Source organism: Bos taurus, chromosome 10 (assembly GCF_002263795.3).
Source record: "Bos taurus isolate L1 Dominette 01449 registration number 42190680 breed Hereford chromosome 10, ARS-UCD2.0, whole genome shotgun sequence".
Classification (NCBI taxonomy): Eukaryota; Metazoa; Chordata; class Mammalia; order Artiodactyla; family Bovidae; genus Bos; species Bos taurus.
In genome coordinates, this window is record NC_037337.1 from 1771128 (window position 1) to 1788177 (window position 17050).

At 42.3% G+C, this 17050-nt stretch overlaps 1 protein-coding gene across 6 annotated transcripts in view; it reads left to right on the forward strand.

Annotated features, from left to right (window-relative positions):
• Nucleotides 1-17050, forward strand: part of EPB41L4A (erythrocyte membrane protein band 4.1 like 4A) — a 296657-nt gene that overhangs the window by 253111 nt on the left and 26496 nt on the right. For all 6 annotated transcript variants that reach the window (NR_198911.1, NM_001435210.1, XM_010808814.4 and 3 more), the window contains 2 exons: nt 12098-12145; nt 13249-13326. Coding sequence is in view for 5 of the 6 variants with exons in the window: in NM_001435210.1 (NP_001422139.1) it covers nt 12098-12145; nt 13249-13326 (126 nt within the window). In the remaining variant the exon portion in view is untranslated. The remainder of the gene's footprint in view (nt 1-12097; nt 12146-13248; nt 13327-17050) is intronic.

Genomic DNA, 17050 nt, shown 5'->3' on the forward strand with positions numbered 1-17050 from the left:
TAGAACTGGACATGGAACAACAGACTGGTTCAAAATCGGGAAAGGCGTATGTCAAGGTTGTATATTGTCACCCTGCTTTTTAACTTATATGCAGAGTACATCATGAGAAACGCTGGGCTGGATGAAGCACAAGCTGGAATCAAGATTGCTGGGATAAATATCAGTAACCTCAGATACACAGATAATACCACCTTTATGGCATTACTTTGCCAACAAAGGTCCGTCTAGTCAAGGCTATGGTTTTTGAAGTGGTCATGTATGGATGTGAGAGTTGGACTGTGAAGAAGACTGAGAGACGAAGAATTGATGGTTTTGAACTGTGGCGTTGGAGAAGACTCTTGAGAGTCCCTTGGACTGCAAGGAGGTCCAACCAGTCCATTCTAAAGGAGATCAGTCCTGGGTATTCTTTGGAAGGACTGATGCTAAAGCTGAAACTCCAATACTTTGGCCACCTCATGCGAAGAGTTGACTCATTGGAAAAGACTCTGTGCTGGGGGGGATTGGGCACAGGAGGAGAAGGGGACGACAGAGGATAAGATGGCTGGATGGCATCACCGACTCGCTGGACATGAGTTTGAGTGAACTCCAGGAGTTGGTGATGGACAGGGAGGCCTGGCGTGCTGCGATTCACGGGGTCGCAAAGAGTCGGACACGACTGAGCAACTGAACTGAACTGATGGCAGAAAGTGAAGAAGAACTGAAGAGCTTCTTGATGAAAGTGAAAGAGGAGAGTGAAAAAGTTGGCTTAAAGCTCAATATTCAGAGAACTAAGATCATGGCATCCAGTCCCATCACTTTGTGGCAAATAGATGGGGAAACAATGGAAACAGTGAGATACTTTATTTTTTTGAGCTCCAAAATCACTGCAGATGGTGACTGCAGCCATGAAATTAAAAGATGCTTGCTCTTTGGAAGAAAAGCTGTGACCAACCTAGACAGCATATTAAAAAGCATTTAATATTTAAGCATTTAATGTTGGAGACATTACTTTGCCAACAAAGGTCCGTCTAGTCAAAGCTATGGCTTTTCCAGTAATCAGATATGGATATGAGAGTTGGACTATAAAGGAAGCTGAGCACCAAAGAATTGATGCTTTTGAACTGTGGTGTTGGAGAAGACCTTTGAGAGTCCCTTGGACTGCAAGGATATCCAACCAGTCCATCCTAAAGGAAGTCAGGGTGAATATTCATTGGTAGGACTGATGTTGAAGCTGAAACGCCAATACTTTGGCCACCTGATGCGAAAACTGACTCCTTGGAAAGGACCCTGATGCTGGGAAGGATTGAAGGTGGGAGGAGAAGGGGACGACAGAAGATGGGATTGTTGGATGGTATCACCAATTTGATGGACGTGAGTTTGAGCAAGTTCTTGGAGTTGGTGATGGACAGGGAAGCCTGGCATTCTGCAGTCCATGGAATTGCAAAGAGTCAGACACATCTGAGCGACTGAACTGAACTGGGAAGACAGGATCGTGGTTAGAGAGATATCTCTTAGGTGAGACTGAGTTATTGGCTCTCAAGACTGATATTGTTGCTTAAACTTGAGTAAAACCCCTTTCAAGAACAGAGAAAATGAGTTGTGTTACATTTTACCCAGCAGGTCAGATTGTTCATATGAATATACTTGTGTGTTTGTGCTTAATAAAAAAAAGAAAAATTCCTAAATAGCGGTTTTGAAACCTCTCTGCAAAGTAGGCTGGGCAATATGATAGGTCTAAGAGAGGAAGACTTAGAAATCACTTACTAGTGAAATTCACTTTATTTCTATCTAATGGGGACTGTGTTTTACTTTGGGTGCCTACATGAGTGGTATTTTATGTGACTTATAATTATGAGATGAATAGATAGCATCACCAACTAAATGGACATGAATTCAAGCAAGCTCCAGGAGATAGTGGAGGACAGAGGAGCCTGGCATGTTGCAGTCCATGGGTCATGAAGAGTCGGACACAATTTAGCAACTGAACAACAACAACAATAACCACATTATGAGATGTTCCACATTATGTCATGTTTTCAGATAACCATCAAGATTCTTTTTGTATGCACTGTCGATTTAGAAAGCAGAGGTGCATCTCTTTTCTCTGCCCTTTTGCATACTCACTTGCTGGTCCATCCCTGCTTGATTCCTTCTGCTTCTGCCAGTTTCCCAGAGTCTTCATCCATAACTTTCTCAAACCAGGTCCACTTCACCAAAATCCTTTGAAAGTTAAGAAAAGAAAGGTCATCATCTTCACCTAACAGGACTGAGAAGGGGGAGCCAGATCATAACCCATGATGATTAGACAGAATAATGGAAAAATAGCTGGCATGTACCATGTTCCAAGTACTGAGCAGTTTACTAGCTATGTATTTTCTCGTTTCAACCTTATGATACCCTACAGAAGCTGATGTAATGTATCTCTCAGTCACTAGGCCTTTCCAGCAGAGAGGGATTAAGGCAGAAATCAGTGCACAGGTATGAGCAGGACTGAAGGAACAAAAAGACCAAGAGTCTGTGGCCTGGATGCTGTGCTGCCCCTGGGCTGCAGGAGTAGCGGGGGAGATGGGGAAGTCACCCAGAGATTCAAAGCTGCTTCTGCCTTAGAGCTGGCCCCCCGGGGGCCTGTGCTTGGCGCTGACACTGCCGGGGCCACCACCACTGGAGGAATGACTCTTGCTGCAACTGCTGGAGAAGGTACCACCACGTCTAAGGCTGTGGAATCCTCACTTTTAGGGAATGCAACAGTAAGTGCTGCAGGTGCTGCCAGAAGCAAAATCGCCTCCTTTTTTCTCCTGCCTTCAAGTCTCAGCTGAGCACCTAAGTGGTGAAGAAGCCCAGGAAGGTGTAATTTTCAGGTCTCTCGTCTTGGCAATACATGGGAGACTGCAGCTAGGTCTGGATGGGACTGAGTACCAATGGAGAAATACCTGGCCCAGCATTATTATCTCACTTTTATAGATGAGAAAACAGGCTTGAGGAGGAAAGAGTAACTATTCCTTGCACACATCCAGAATTTGGGTCCACATCTGTATGTCTGAAAAAGGCAGGGATAATGAGTCATCATTTAAAACAGGCAGGGGAATAGATTTTCTGCTCTCCTTTCTCTTCCGACAATTGGTTCAACTTGGAGAACACTTAAAAAACAAGTCAACATCACTGGGAAACACTATAAAGTGCATTTGTCTGTACATGTGTATTGAGGAGTTCTGGGGAGTGGGAATTACTAAATCTTTTAAGAATCTGTGATGGTATGATTATTGTTAATAGATAGGTTTTTATAGGTTCTCACCCTAAATTATTAGTGTATTTTTTCACCATTCCCTAAATAAAATACACACACTGAGCAGATGGTCATTTCAATTTTAATGTTTAGAAGTGAATTTATCAAGTTTTTACATTACATATCAAAATTTATAGAAATTTTTTTTCCTAAACTAATTGCTTGAAATAGTTGGGAGCACACACATTCCCAAGTCGAGACTTAATAATGTTCATATTGAATACAGTTTCTGCTGGCTTCCTGTGCAACACAGAGACATAATTGTGGTGAGTGGACACAGGATCCTCTCATGGGTACCATCCAGGGGAAAGACAGTTTTGATTTTATAGAGTAGTGAATCTTTTTGTCTGAGCATCAGGGCCTCTGTCTGGTTCTGTGTGGTACTTGAAAGGTGTCTTATTGGGCATGTGTGTTTTGAGGAGACTAGACATTGCTGACTGTTGGCATCAAGAGCTGGAGCTCATTCTTTGTTTCTTTCCACTCTAAATACTCTGTAATTGTCCCTGTCCTTCTCAGTCTTGTTTTATCTTCACATGTATTTACCTTGCTCTTGAGCACAAATCCCTGCATAGTTGAATCAACTCTGACATTTAAAACTGAGATTTGTCATCAGCATGGAGGAATATCATGTACTTAAATTTAATAATGGAAAATTCTACTTTGCAATGCATGGCCAGAATAACATGTTTTGCCAAACATATCAAAATTTCCTGTTTTGCTAGTTGTCTGTCATTAAATGGATAAATCTATCAAATTCTGGTGGAGTCTAGAACCCTGGTCCTTAACCTTTTGGGATGATGAAACTCTCTGAGAGACTGATGAAATGTTGGATTCATTCCGGGGGCGGGGGGGGTGGGTAGGTACTTAATTAAATACATGTATAAATTTTCCTTTGCAGCTCAATTGCTAAAGAATCTGCCTGCAATGCAGGAGACCTGGGTTCGATTCCTGGGTCGGGAAGATCCCTTGGAGAAGGAAATGGCAAACTACTCCAGTATTCTTGCCTGGAGAATCCCATGGACAGAGGAGCCTGCAGGCTACAGTCCATGGGGTCACAAGAATCGGACATAATTTAGTGACTAAACCACCACTACATAAATTTTCATAGAATTTTTCAACGTTCATGGAGATCCTGAAGCCTGCTTGTTTAAGCAGTCCTGTTTTAGAACAGAACAGCTACTATAGTTCTGGGCAGTACAAGTTTATTTTTACCCCAGTCCATTTTCACACTCAAAAATGCTTATTGAGGGCGTCTCTATGCAAGGCATGTGTTAACCAGCACTAGAGACAGTCCCTGTAGGGGCCTTGGGATGGAATGGAGATGGGGAGTATTCATAGAAAGGCTGAAAGGTCAGTGTCGTCAAGCACTGAGAGGACAGAAATGTGTTAGAGACGAGCCTGGAGAGAAAGAGAAAGGAAGAGAGAAAGAGAAGTCAGACCTCACAGGACACCTGGCCTTTGTTGAGGATTTCAGTCATTTTTCCGGTAGTTTTTCTAAGGGGGTGGTAACACGGTTGCATTTGTACTGGGTGAAGATGGTCTTTACTGCCTCTGGGGGAAAGGTGGTGGTGGACGTAGGCCAGACAGCACACAGGTCCTAGAGAAAGAGGATGGGAACTTGTGCCAAGGTGGCGATGTGGAGATAGGAGGAAGTGGATGGTTTTAAAACCCTTTAAGAGGTAAAAGTGTGGGATGAGAAGGATCAAAATGAGGGGCGAAGGAGTGACAGGTGTCAGGATGAAAGCCAGACTTGTATAATTTCATGGATGGAGGTGTGATGCACTGAAATAAGAATCACCTGGATATCACAGGCTTAAGAAGGAAAACTGAGTTTGGTTGTTGATAAGTTGAATTTGTTGTACCATTGAGAAGTCCAAGTGAGGGATTTACATGGATTGTTTGATATAAGTCAGGAGCTAGATGGCTATCTGGACTGAAATATAGATTTCTTACAGATGTTAGTTGAAATATGAAATAGAGTTGAGGTTGTCTAGATAGATACTATAGATAGAATGCAAAGACAAGCCAATGACAGCTGTGAGAAACTTCAGCATTTATTTGCCTTAGTTGAAGAGGATTAACTTGTAAAAGAGACAGAGATATTATATCTATATGAAAAATCATGGAACAACAGACTGGTGTGAAATTGGGAAAGGAGTACTTCAAGGCTGTGTATTATCACCCTGCTTATTTAATTTCTATGCAGAGTACATCTTGCGAGATGCTAGATGAAGCACAATCTGGAATCAAGATTGCTGGGAGAAATATCAGTAACCTCAGATACACAGATGACACCACCTTTATGGCAGAAAGTGAAGAGGAATTAAAGAGCCTCTTGATGAAAGAAAGAGGAGAGTGAAAAAGTTGGCTTAAAGTTCAACATTCAGAAAACTAAGATCATGGCATCCAGTCCCATCACTCCATGGCAAATAGATGGGGAAACAATGGAAACAGTGACAGACTTTATTTTCTTGGGCTCCAAAATCAGTGCAGATGGTGACTGCAACCATGAAATTAAAGGATGCTTGCTCCTTGGAGGAAAGGCTATGACCAACCTAGATAGCATATTAAAAAGCAGAGACATTACTTTGCCAACAAAGATCCATCTAGTCAAAGCTATGGCTTTTCCAGTAGTCATGTATGGATGTGAGAGTTGGACTATAAAGAAAGCTGAGTGCCAAAGAATTGATGCTTTTTAACTGTGGTGTTGAAGAAGAGTCTTGAGAGTCCCTTGGACTTCAAGGAGATCCAACCAGTCCATCCTAAAGGAAATCAGTCCTGAATGTTCATTAGAAGGACTGATGCTGAAGCTGAAACTCCAATACGTTGGCCACCTAATAGGAAGAACTGACTCATTGGAAAAGGCCCTGATGCTGGGAAAGATTGAAGGCAGGAGGAGAAGGGGATGACAGAGGATGAGATGGTTGGATGGCATCACCGACTCGATGGACATGAGTTTGAGCAGGCTCCAGGAGTTGGTGAGGTGGATAGGGAAGCCTGGTGTGCTACAATCCATGGGATCGCAAAGAGTCAGACACTACTGCGTGACTGAACTGAACTGAAGTCCTCATTCCCAGAATGCTAGAAGCCAGACTTCTATTTCCTAGGCATGAGAGTAGAGACTCTCCCTATAAAATATGGAAAGATACTAGGGAAAAGGTCCACAGATAGGAACTTTCAAAAGATTCTCCAGTGAAATGGCGAGACTTCCCATATTAGCTCTGCAATGCAGTGAGGCTGTCTGTTACCATGCACTGCACCATCCAGAGGGTTCCAGTCTTTTCAGTGTCTAAAATATCAAAACAGCCATAATCACCCAGCATTTGGGGATAGCTTCTCTTTGGAAAGACAGAGACTGAGCCAAGACTTAAGAGTATGTGCGGGGGGAATTCACAGGAAATAGAGACAGTATAAGAAACAAAATTTTCTAAAAAATATATACTTATTACCTTTAGAAAAGTGAAAACTGTGGTATTGAAAGAGTGAATAAGAGTTTTTAGATCTTAAATTCGTGGGGTATAATTTTAAATAATTAAATTGGAAGATAAGGAAATCTTCCCCAAAGTAGAACCAAAACAAATCCATGGAAATAAGGATTATTATGATCAAACCTGAATATCAGTCATTTGACTAATGAAATTTCTGAGGGGAAAAAACCCAAAAAATTACAAGTAAGGAAACTATGAAATAAATAATATAAGAAAATACCCCAGATTGGAATGGTTTAACTTTATAGATAGACAGAACGCACTGAGCATTTGGCATAGTGTATTGAAAAGTAAGATCTGTACCAAGATCATTAAAACATTATAGGCCAAGAGAGAATTTTAAAAAATTGGCATCAGGGAGGAAAATGTGAAAGGAAAAAAACACAGATCATGACAAATAAATATCATGGACTTGGACTGCTTCACAGCAAAAGCAGGGAAAAAGATAATGAGGCATTGCCTCCAAATGCTGAAGGAAGGTTAATTTCAATTTAGGATTCTATGCCAAGATAAACCAGATTATATGTGTATAAAGAAGACATTGTCAGAAACTTTATTCTCAAAAATATATATACATATAGTGTGCATATAAATATAATGTATTTTGTATATTTAGTGTATACACACGCATACATGCATATATATGTATATGTATATACATAGCTCAAACTATTGCACAATTGTACTCATCTCACATGCTAGTAAAGTAATGCTTAAAATTCTCCAAGCCAGACTTCAACAATACGTGAACCATGACTTCCAGGTGTTCAAACTGGTTTTAGGAAAGGCAGAGGAGCAAGAGATCAAAGTACCAACATCCGCTGGATCATTGAAAAAGCAAGAGAGTTCCAGGAAAACATCTACTTCTGCTTTATTGACTATGCCAAAGCCTTTGACTGTATGGATCACAATAAACTGTGGAAAATTCTGAAAGAGATGGGAATACCAGACCACCTGACCTGCCTCTTGAGAAACCTATATGCAGGTCAGGAAGCAACAGTTAGAACTGGACATGGAACAGCAGACTGGTTCCAAATAGGAAAAGGAGTATATCAAGGCTGTATATTGTCACCCTGCTTATTTAACCTCTATGCAGAGTACATCATGAGGAACGCTGGGCTGGATGAAGCACAAGCTGGAATCAAGATTAATGGGAGAAATATCAATAACCTCAGATACACAGAAGACACCACGTTTATGGCAGAAAGCGAAGAAAAACTAAAGAGCCTCTTGATGAAAGTGAAAGAGGAGAGTGAAAAAATTGGCTTAAAGCTCAACATTCAGAAAACTAAGATGATGGCATCTGGTCCCATCACTTAGTGGCAAATATATGGGGAAGCAGTGGAAACAGTGAGAGACTTTATTTTTTTGAGCTCCAAAATCACTGCAGAATGGTGACTGCAGCCATGAATTTTTTTTTTTTTTTTTTTGCAGCCATGAAATTAAAAGACGCTTACTCCTTGGAAGAAAAGTTATGACCAACCTAGACAGCATATTAAAAAGCAGAGACATTACTTTGCCAACAAAGGTCCGTCTAGCCAAGGCTATGGTTTTTCTAGTAGTCATGTATGGATGTGAGAGTTGGACTATAAAGAAAGCTTAGCACCAAAGAATTGATGATTTTGAACTGTAGTGTTGGAGAAGACTGTTGAGAGTCCCTTGGACTGTAAGGAGATCCAACCAGTCCATCCTAAAGGAGATCAGTCCTGGCTGTTTATTGGAAGGACTGATGCTGAAGGTGAAACTCCAATACTTTGGCTACTTGATGCGAAGAGCTGACTCATTTGAAAAGACCCTGATGCTGGGAAAGATTGAGGACAGGAGGAGAAGGGGATGCTAGAGGATGAGATGGTTGGATGGCATCACTGACCCAATGGAGATGAGTTTGAATAAACTCTGGGAGTTGGTGATGCACAGGGAGGCCTGGTGTGCTGTAGTTCATGTGGTTGCGAAGCATTGGACAGGACGAAGCGACTGGACTGAACTGATATATAGTGTGTATGGGCCTCCCGGGTGGCGCTAGTGATAAAGAACTCACCTGCCAATGCAAGAGACATAAGAGACACAGGTTCAGTCCCTAGGTCAGGAAGGTCCCCTGGAGGAGGGCGTGGTTACCCACTTTGGTATTCTCGCCTAGAGAATCCCATGGACGGAGGAGCCTGGCGGGCTACAGTACATAGTGTTGCAAAGAGTCACACATGGCTGAAGTGACTTAAATATGAGTATATATATATGTGTGTGTGTGTGTGTGTGTGTGTATATGAATATATAGCTGCCATGACAAGAGGCCATCAAACCTAAGACTATGGAATTCATCAAAGGTGCAAAAGAAATTCCGTGGTCAGGGTGAAGGGACATCTATGCAGCAGTGCTAGACAGCAAACTGTCCAATGTGAGTAGGAGGGCAGAGTGCTCCAGAAGGGATTTACATGGAACTTGCTATCTGTGTATTTATCTATCTCAGGAGGAGTTGTGCAGCTCTCTCAGAGATGGCATAAAGTATTAGTGAGAAGTACGAGGAAAACTCAGAGAAGGCAATGGCACCCCACTCCAGTACTCTTGCCTGGAAAATCCCATGGATGGAGGAGCCTGGTGGGCTGCAGTCCATGGGGTCGCTAAGAGTCGGATACGACTGAGCGACTTCACTTTCACTTTTCACTTTCATGCATTGGAGAAGGAAATGGCAACCCACTCCAGTGTTCTTGCCTGGAGAATCCCAGGGATGGGGGAGCCTGCTGGGCTGCCGTCTATGGGGTTGCACAGAGTCGGACACGTCTGAAGCGACTTAGCAGCAGCAGCATGAGGAAAACTAAGCAAGCAACTTAAGTAGAAAACTAGCCAGTTATCATCTCTAAGAAAAATTTAAACCTATACAAGAAATTGTGTTCCTAAAACACTGTTTAGATCAGTCATCTGTGAACAATAGTTACGTAATTGTGTTTACAGTTAACAATTCTATCAACATAATGTTGTTTGATATATTTGATATAATTATGTTGGGAAAGTGGGAAAATGAAAGTTGTGAATGTGGCATTAAAAGATTCATGTCTGCCCTGGCTAGATCGGAAAGGCACGTATAACAAAGGGCATGGAGCCCAAAAGCAAGAAAGAGACCTTGCTCAAGAAGTATGGCTTTGCAGGAGAGGAGAGAGACTGGGCAGAAAGTCGTGGGAAATGTGGAGTCAAAGTAGGTGTGTGTATGTTTGAACAGGAGAGACTTGAGAATGTGCAAGGCTGGTAAAGAAACTTGGCTCTGAGGACAAGGTGAATATATGTGAGAGACGAGGTGGTTAATGACAATCACCGAGGAGGTAAAAGGCAATGGGAGCTGCACAGCACAGGTGAGCAGATTGACCTTAATTATAAGGACACTTCCATAAAAGAGAGGGTGATGTGGGTGAGTTTTATTTTGGGTAACAGGAAAAGGAAAGAGTTCCCATCTAATGGCTGGCTCCTTTTTGCTTTGGAAGGAGAACACAAAGTCATTTGCTGCAGCAGTGGTACAGTGAGTCAGAGGGCTGCAAGGCGAAAGGAGTTTGAAAGCACTTTGAAGAAACTGAGAGTTCTTGGATCAGAGAAAGGTGGTAGGATTGCTGGGCCATGTTGTAGATCTGAGATTATGCACATGGATTTGTAGTGTAGTTAACATGCCCTTTTATGTAACCTCATCTAGCACTGCTTGCCAGCTTTTGAGGGCTGGCCCAAAGAACCTGGAGAGTTGAATTCACCCACCTCTGGAGTTTTGTCATAGAGACTGAACAAAAAACACAGTCAGAGGAAGTTTCAAGTACTGGCATACATGTTATTGTGATGATGAAAATCCAAACTGAGTCAGGGAGGAAATAAAAGTTAGCTTACAGAAAGTTGCAAGGTTGATAGACAGACAGTACTACTGAGGTCGAAGAAAGGTAGATGGAAGTCATTGAACAAGCAGCAATGGTAATAGTCAACATTTATTGAGTGCTTAGAGTGGGCCAGGTCCTACTGTGTGCATTTTAAATATATTAATTCATTTTATCCTCATAACAACTCTGCGTGGGAAGTACTGTTCAAACTGAGGCTCAGTAGAGAAGTCTTGTGTTTAAATCACACTACTTATCATCAGACGGGACGGGATTCACATTCAGGACTACAAAACTCACACATTTAACAGGATGCCCCACTGAAGCTGTTTGAAGGTAAATAGGAAGTGGTATTCAGGAAGGAGAGGAGATTCAGGTTAGAGAACAAGGTTTTTGCAGGTGGTTACAGATAATAAAGTCCAAAGTGTGACCCTGATGGGGTTGCTGAGTTGCAGTAAAGAGGTCCTTAGGGAAGATGACAAGGGCCATGGAGGCTGGGATGTTGGAAAGGGCATTCAGGTGAGAGCTGACATCAGATTATAGCAGAACTTGGCTTGGTGGATTGTGTTACGGAATTGGGTTTGTTTGCCTAACTTGCAGCAAGCCAGACATTGAGACGCCAAGGTTTGCAGCAGAGAAATCGTTAATTCACAAGGTAGCCAAACAAGTTGATGGGAGAACACATCCAAAACTTGTCTCCCTGAAGGTCAGACTTAGGGATGTTTGTAGGATAAAGAGGCAGGGTGTATCAGGCGTGGGGAGAGGTGATTGAGGTAAGAAAAGGGAGGTAACCAGTGGTTTCTGCAAGAGTGGTCAAGCTTCATGGTTCTCCGTGGCAACTGTTCAGAAGATGGCAGAGTTAGTGTGTTCTGAGGGTAGAGGTTTTGGCCCTCTAGCATCAAAAGATCATCCGTCTGACACTCACGCATGGCCAGTTGAATGGTCAGTGGTTTCAACCAGTTTGAACTGGGTAAGGACTAACTCCCCATTCCTGAAAACCAATTTAAGCAACCATTACTATAGTGACCCATACATCGGAGGTGTTATCCATAAGGAAGCTAGGGAGTGGTTAGTTTAAAATCAACTAAAAGCAAGTGAGGCAGGTTGGATTTGGTGCGCCTAATCAGGTTAGTGCTCTGTTTCAGTTGCAGATCTGGACACTACAATTGAACTCTGTTATTGGATGAATGGAACTTAACAGATAATTAGTTATATCTGTTAATTACTTAATGGATAATTACAGACACAGATAATTGTGCATAATTACTTATGGACTGTTTGTAGCCCCTGCTAGCCTGTTGGCTTCTTGAGGCCATTTGATATCGTTTCTGGGATCTGTTGTAGAGCTGGGCATGTATGTGTGACTCATGTGTTTGGTGACTGACGTGAGTGGATGACTGTGTAATGTGCATTAACTGAAGTAAAACTCATTCTGCTTTGCTTTCCTTAGCCAGTTGATAATTTTCTATTCTCCTGAATGAATTATTATTCTTTTCCCCCCATAGGAAAGCCCATAACAGTGGTGAAGATTCAGATCTAAAGCAGAGGAGGAGGTAAAAAAGCCAAAATGGAAGGAGGGTCAAGGGAGAGGGAAAGGCTTAGCAGGTCAGCACAGCTCAGACCTGAGGCAAGACTGTGGGAAATGTTTGGTTTTATTAGCGACTGCTTTAAGGATATTGTAATTTTTTAAACTTTGAAATAACAATTTTGGCTGCGACTGGTTCTCCGTCTTCCATTCCTTAACATCTTTAGGAGTTTCTCTCTCTCTCTCTCTTTTTTTTTTTTACCCTGCTCCTTTTTGTCTTAGAGGAGCTATCTCCATTATCTCTCTTTTTCTTTTTTTCTTTTCTAGTCTCTTTCTTTCTGTTTTTCTTTTTGGCCACACCACACCGTGGCATTTGGGATCTTAGTTCCCTGACCAGGGATCGAACCCATGCCCCCTGCAATGGACGTGTGGAGTCTTAACCACTGGGCTGTCAGGGAAGTCCCTCGCTTATCTCTTGCTACAGTAAAACCATCTGGAACGGGGTGGTTGAATATAACAACAACCATATATATCTTATATGATTCTATTGATTGAACAGCAGTTTGTTAGCTAGTTTAACTGGTCCCTGGCAGAATGGCTGTCCGCCTGGGAACTCACTCTGTCTGTGATCTCTGCGCCTGGTTAACCTAGGTGGCTGGGAAGAAGCAGAAGCTACCAGCCCTGTTAAGAGATAGTCCTAGAACTGGCAGAGTATCCCTTCTACCTCCTTCTGTTGGAAAAAATCACTCGTAGGACCAGCACAAACTCAAGGGGAGTGGAAATAAACTCTCCCTCTCTTCATGGGGGTAGGGGTTTGACAGGACTTTGAGTCCATATTTAGTCCACCCCAGGGACTTACAGCTTTTCCACATCAGAGTTCTGTTGAAAGCACTTGATTCTGTGGTCCTTTCTAGGAGCATGGTGACATTTACTTTAGTCTGCTTCCACATTTCTTATAGACATTCAGATGGCTAGCTGAATTGAGGAACTGATTGGGAGAGGGTTATGACAACTACTTATGTTTGAATTGGTAATTTTATTGCAAAATTAATTCTAAAGAACCTACATGAACTGTTCTGAAAATTTTCATTTGTCATAAATATAGTTTTTTTCCTCTTATTTTCTTTTCAGGTCACGCTCACGCTGTAATACAAGCAGTGGTAGTGAATCAGAAAATTCTAACAGAGAGCACCGGAAAAAGAGAAACAGGTAATGTTGGAATATGATAGTTAACAGAAACTCTGACATCAGCGGCTACCACTGATTGTAGAAGCTGTGTGTCCTATGAATTTTTATACCTGATTTTTCTCAGCTGTATTTAAGAAGAAATCTGGAATGATTCTGAAGTACTATTTTAGGAAACCTCAGCTCTTTGAACTGAGTTTCTTATCTTTATAATAAGATGATTAAACAGTTTGACAGTGATGTCCCTTCTTATTAATTAAAAAAAATAAAAAGCAATAATCTATATTTAGGTACAACATGTAGTGAATTTGCCTAAGAGTGGTAAGAAATTTTATCATTTGTAGAGAGATTTCTCCCTGAAGTGTCTTTTAACTTGACATCATTATTCTTTGCCCAACCAAAAACCAAGACACTCACAGTTGCATACTTTTAGTCTTATGTATATTTAATGCAAATGTGTTTATACTTGTGCCAGGCACACGCAATTAGATGGGTAAATGCAATTAGTTCATATTTTTAGGACTTAGTCTTAAGAGCTTGTTAGTAACATGATTTGACATGTAATCAATATTAGTGATGGCAATGCATTGATTTAATCAGTTCTTCCTAATTCTGAAATATTTATTTGAAAACAAGTGATCCATGATGAAAGAACACCAAGTTGGGGAGCTGAGGGATATAGTTATCGGTTATGCCAGTTTCTAATCCAGTGGTTCTCAGCTGGGGACAGTTTTGTTTTCCCTCTCTTCCCTGGCAGTGTTTTGGGATACTTTTGGCTGTCACAGCTGGGGGTTGCTACTGACTAGGGATGCTGCTGGACGTCCAACAGTGCAGAAGGCAGCACTCCACAGCTGGAACACCTAGCCCCAGATGGCAGTGGTGACCGTGGGGAAGCCCGTCCCCACCTGACGTAGACTCCGGTGTGGTTGCTTCTTCTGGGTTGCCTCTTGCTGAGGAGGTTGCATGAGATGCTCTCTGGGGTCCTTGTTTTGTGTTCAGAGCCCTTGTGCGTGGCATGCACTGAGCTGGCCTCCCTCTCTAACTGCAGCACCTATGTCATAACCGCCCAGACAGCACTGTGAGAGTGGACCACTCTCTTAGGAAAACTTTCTGTGTTGAGCCTTCTTGATAGAGGTGAGATCTCAATGTGTTAGGACAGTTTTCTCAAGGAAATGATCCCAATGTCTTCATCTATAAAAACCCAAGTGTGGACGGTAGCTTTCCCTCAGGTATGTTCTTCCCACTCTAAAATCCAGTATTTCTGCACAGACAACACAAAACAAACGGAAAAACACCTCCTGCATCTCCATGGACCTAGTTATCAAGCCAGTGTCTTGACAAATATATTTCTGTTTTGCTTGGTGTATTCTGAGTTTGTGCATGCTAGGTTGCTTTAGCCCCTCTCTTTGTGACCCTATGGACCAGGGCCTGGTGCGCTATTCTCAACTTCTCAGAGCCAGCCTATTTAAAAACTGTCTTTTTGAGCCAGAAGTGCTAACTTGACATTTGCTGTTAAAATGAAACACTATTCAAAGGTTGCCAGCAAATTCCTAAATAGCTCATTACTGATCTAGAAGCATTGGCTTTAATATTCCTAATAGGTGTTTTCTGCCTCTACCCTAGTTTCATCAACAATTTTTCAGATTGGCTTTTTTGTACTGTATAAATAGTATATTTTAGAATGATGGTGGTTCTGAACGTTTAAATGCTAAAGTACTTTATAAGGCTATTAATGAGAAATTGCTTTCAATGCACACTGACACAAAGACTTGCAAAAATAATTTCTTTTACCTGTGGAGATACTGCCCTGGGCTTACACAGGGTGGCTGTCTGTAGAAGATGAGGTCTGGAGTCCGGCTCTCAGAGGCATAGCAGAAAGTGGGCGAAGGAAGGAGCAGGTCTTGCAGTGCTAATCCCATGGCTGAGACTCCTGGTGGAGGCACAGCATGCGGGGCGGTGCCGCGCAGGACTCTGCCCCGGGGGCCACGTACCCGTGATGCAGTGCTGCCACTGCCCACTCCACCCCATTATCAGCCTTTAAAATCGTGCCAGAGCCCACTCACTCTACCTTGGGATACATGGGTCTGAATATTTATACTGTGGCCCTGCTAATGGTCCCAACATGTCTTGTGTCTGTAATAAAGGGTTGTCTAACGATGTCTGACTTTCAACTTTGGGGAGAGAATGAATCTCTTCAACCTCAGTTGCCTTTCCTTATTTCCATTGGCAGGGTGACCCAGCCAAGCTCTCACCAGCGTCCTTTGTGCTTTTATTAAAGGACTCTGGTAACCCTAGAATGAGGCAAAGTGAGTCTTGAACGTGCTGATTTTCTGCTTCCTGCCAGCAAGGTCTCTAAATTCAGCTCCGGATACTTTCTCACTTTGAAAGTCAGAGCCTGCACCCGAGACACTCATTTTCCTATCTCCCCATGGGAACTGTAGCCTGGGGCAGAAGGACAAAGACTGTGCACATTAGCTTTTCAAGCACTGTTTTGAAGCCCATGATGTGTCCAGTGGAACTCTGGACAGACTCTCTCCAGAGAGACGTTCTGGAGACTGTGTGTGGTCTTCAGGATGATATTTCCTCTGCCACTGCTTCTTGCTGTTGTTGCAATTTTTGTTGTTGTTGTTCGTTTCTTTGTTTGCTTTTTTAACATAAGGAAGGTCTCTCATATTAGGTTTAAGACAATCCTGTGTCAATACTGTTTTTTCAGTGTCTACCTGTTGGAGTTCAAGCTGCTTTGCTGCTCCCATAGATAACAGTTTCAGTATCTCTCATTTTGCGTGAAGAGAAGCACAAGTCAACAAGACAGTGTTACAAATCAGCTTGATTCAAAGCAGTGGTTGTGGCTTTGAACAGACATGGAAAAACTCATAATCCACACTGACCCTGGAAGGCTAGTATTAGAAACAGGATGTTGTTTAGATTCAATTTTAGAAAAATATGACTGTAGATAAGCAACCTCCTCTGTTAGCTTTAGGTCGAGAGCTAGTGAGGCCAGATGGGTGAGGAATAACTGCAGGGTGTCATTCCACAGAATTTCCAACAGCAGAGACTTAAGCCTCCTTTGTTTGGGAAATTGTTTATGTATTTCTTAATCCTCTTTCACTTTAGTTGTCTCTTTATTGTTTCCATAATCTGCATGGGTACCTACAGTTTTCCAGATTTTGAGGTTTGAGAAAGTAGTTTTTTTTTTCCTCTGTATAATTAACTGGAAGTTGGAGCAATTTCTTGTTATAACATCTTTAAGATGACAGAGTCCTTATTTTCCCCTCAGTGTCTCTAGTATGTGAAGTCGCTCAGTCGTGTCTGACTCTTTGCGACCTCATGGACTGTAGCCTACCAGGCTCCTCCGTCCATGGGATTTTCCAGGCAAGGGTACTGGAGTGGGTCGCCATTTCCTTCTCCAGGTAATCTTCCCGACCCAGAGATTGAACCCGGGTCTCCCGCATTGTAGGCAGATGCTTTACTGTCTGAACCACCAGGGAAGCCTGGTGGTGTCTCTACGTACACCTTTCTCTTCATCTCTCTTCTCTTCTCTCCCTTTTTTACTCTATCACATTTTTTTCCCTCACCAGGTCCCTCCTATTCTTTTCTTTTCTTAGCTTCTTTCTCACTCTTTCTTTCCTGTCCTCTTTGACATCTGTCTTTGATTAGGAACCAGTGATAAAATGTAAAAAAAAAAAAAAAGCAAAGATAAAACCCTAAGGGAGTGGGTCAGGGTTTTGGTTCTGCCGTGTCCTGCTGT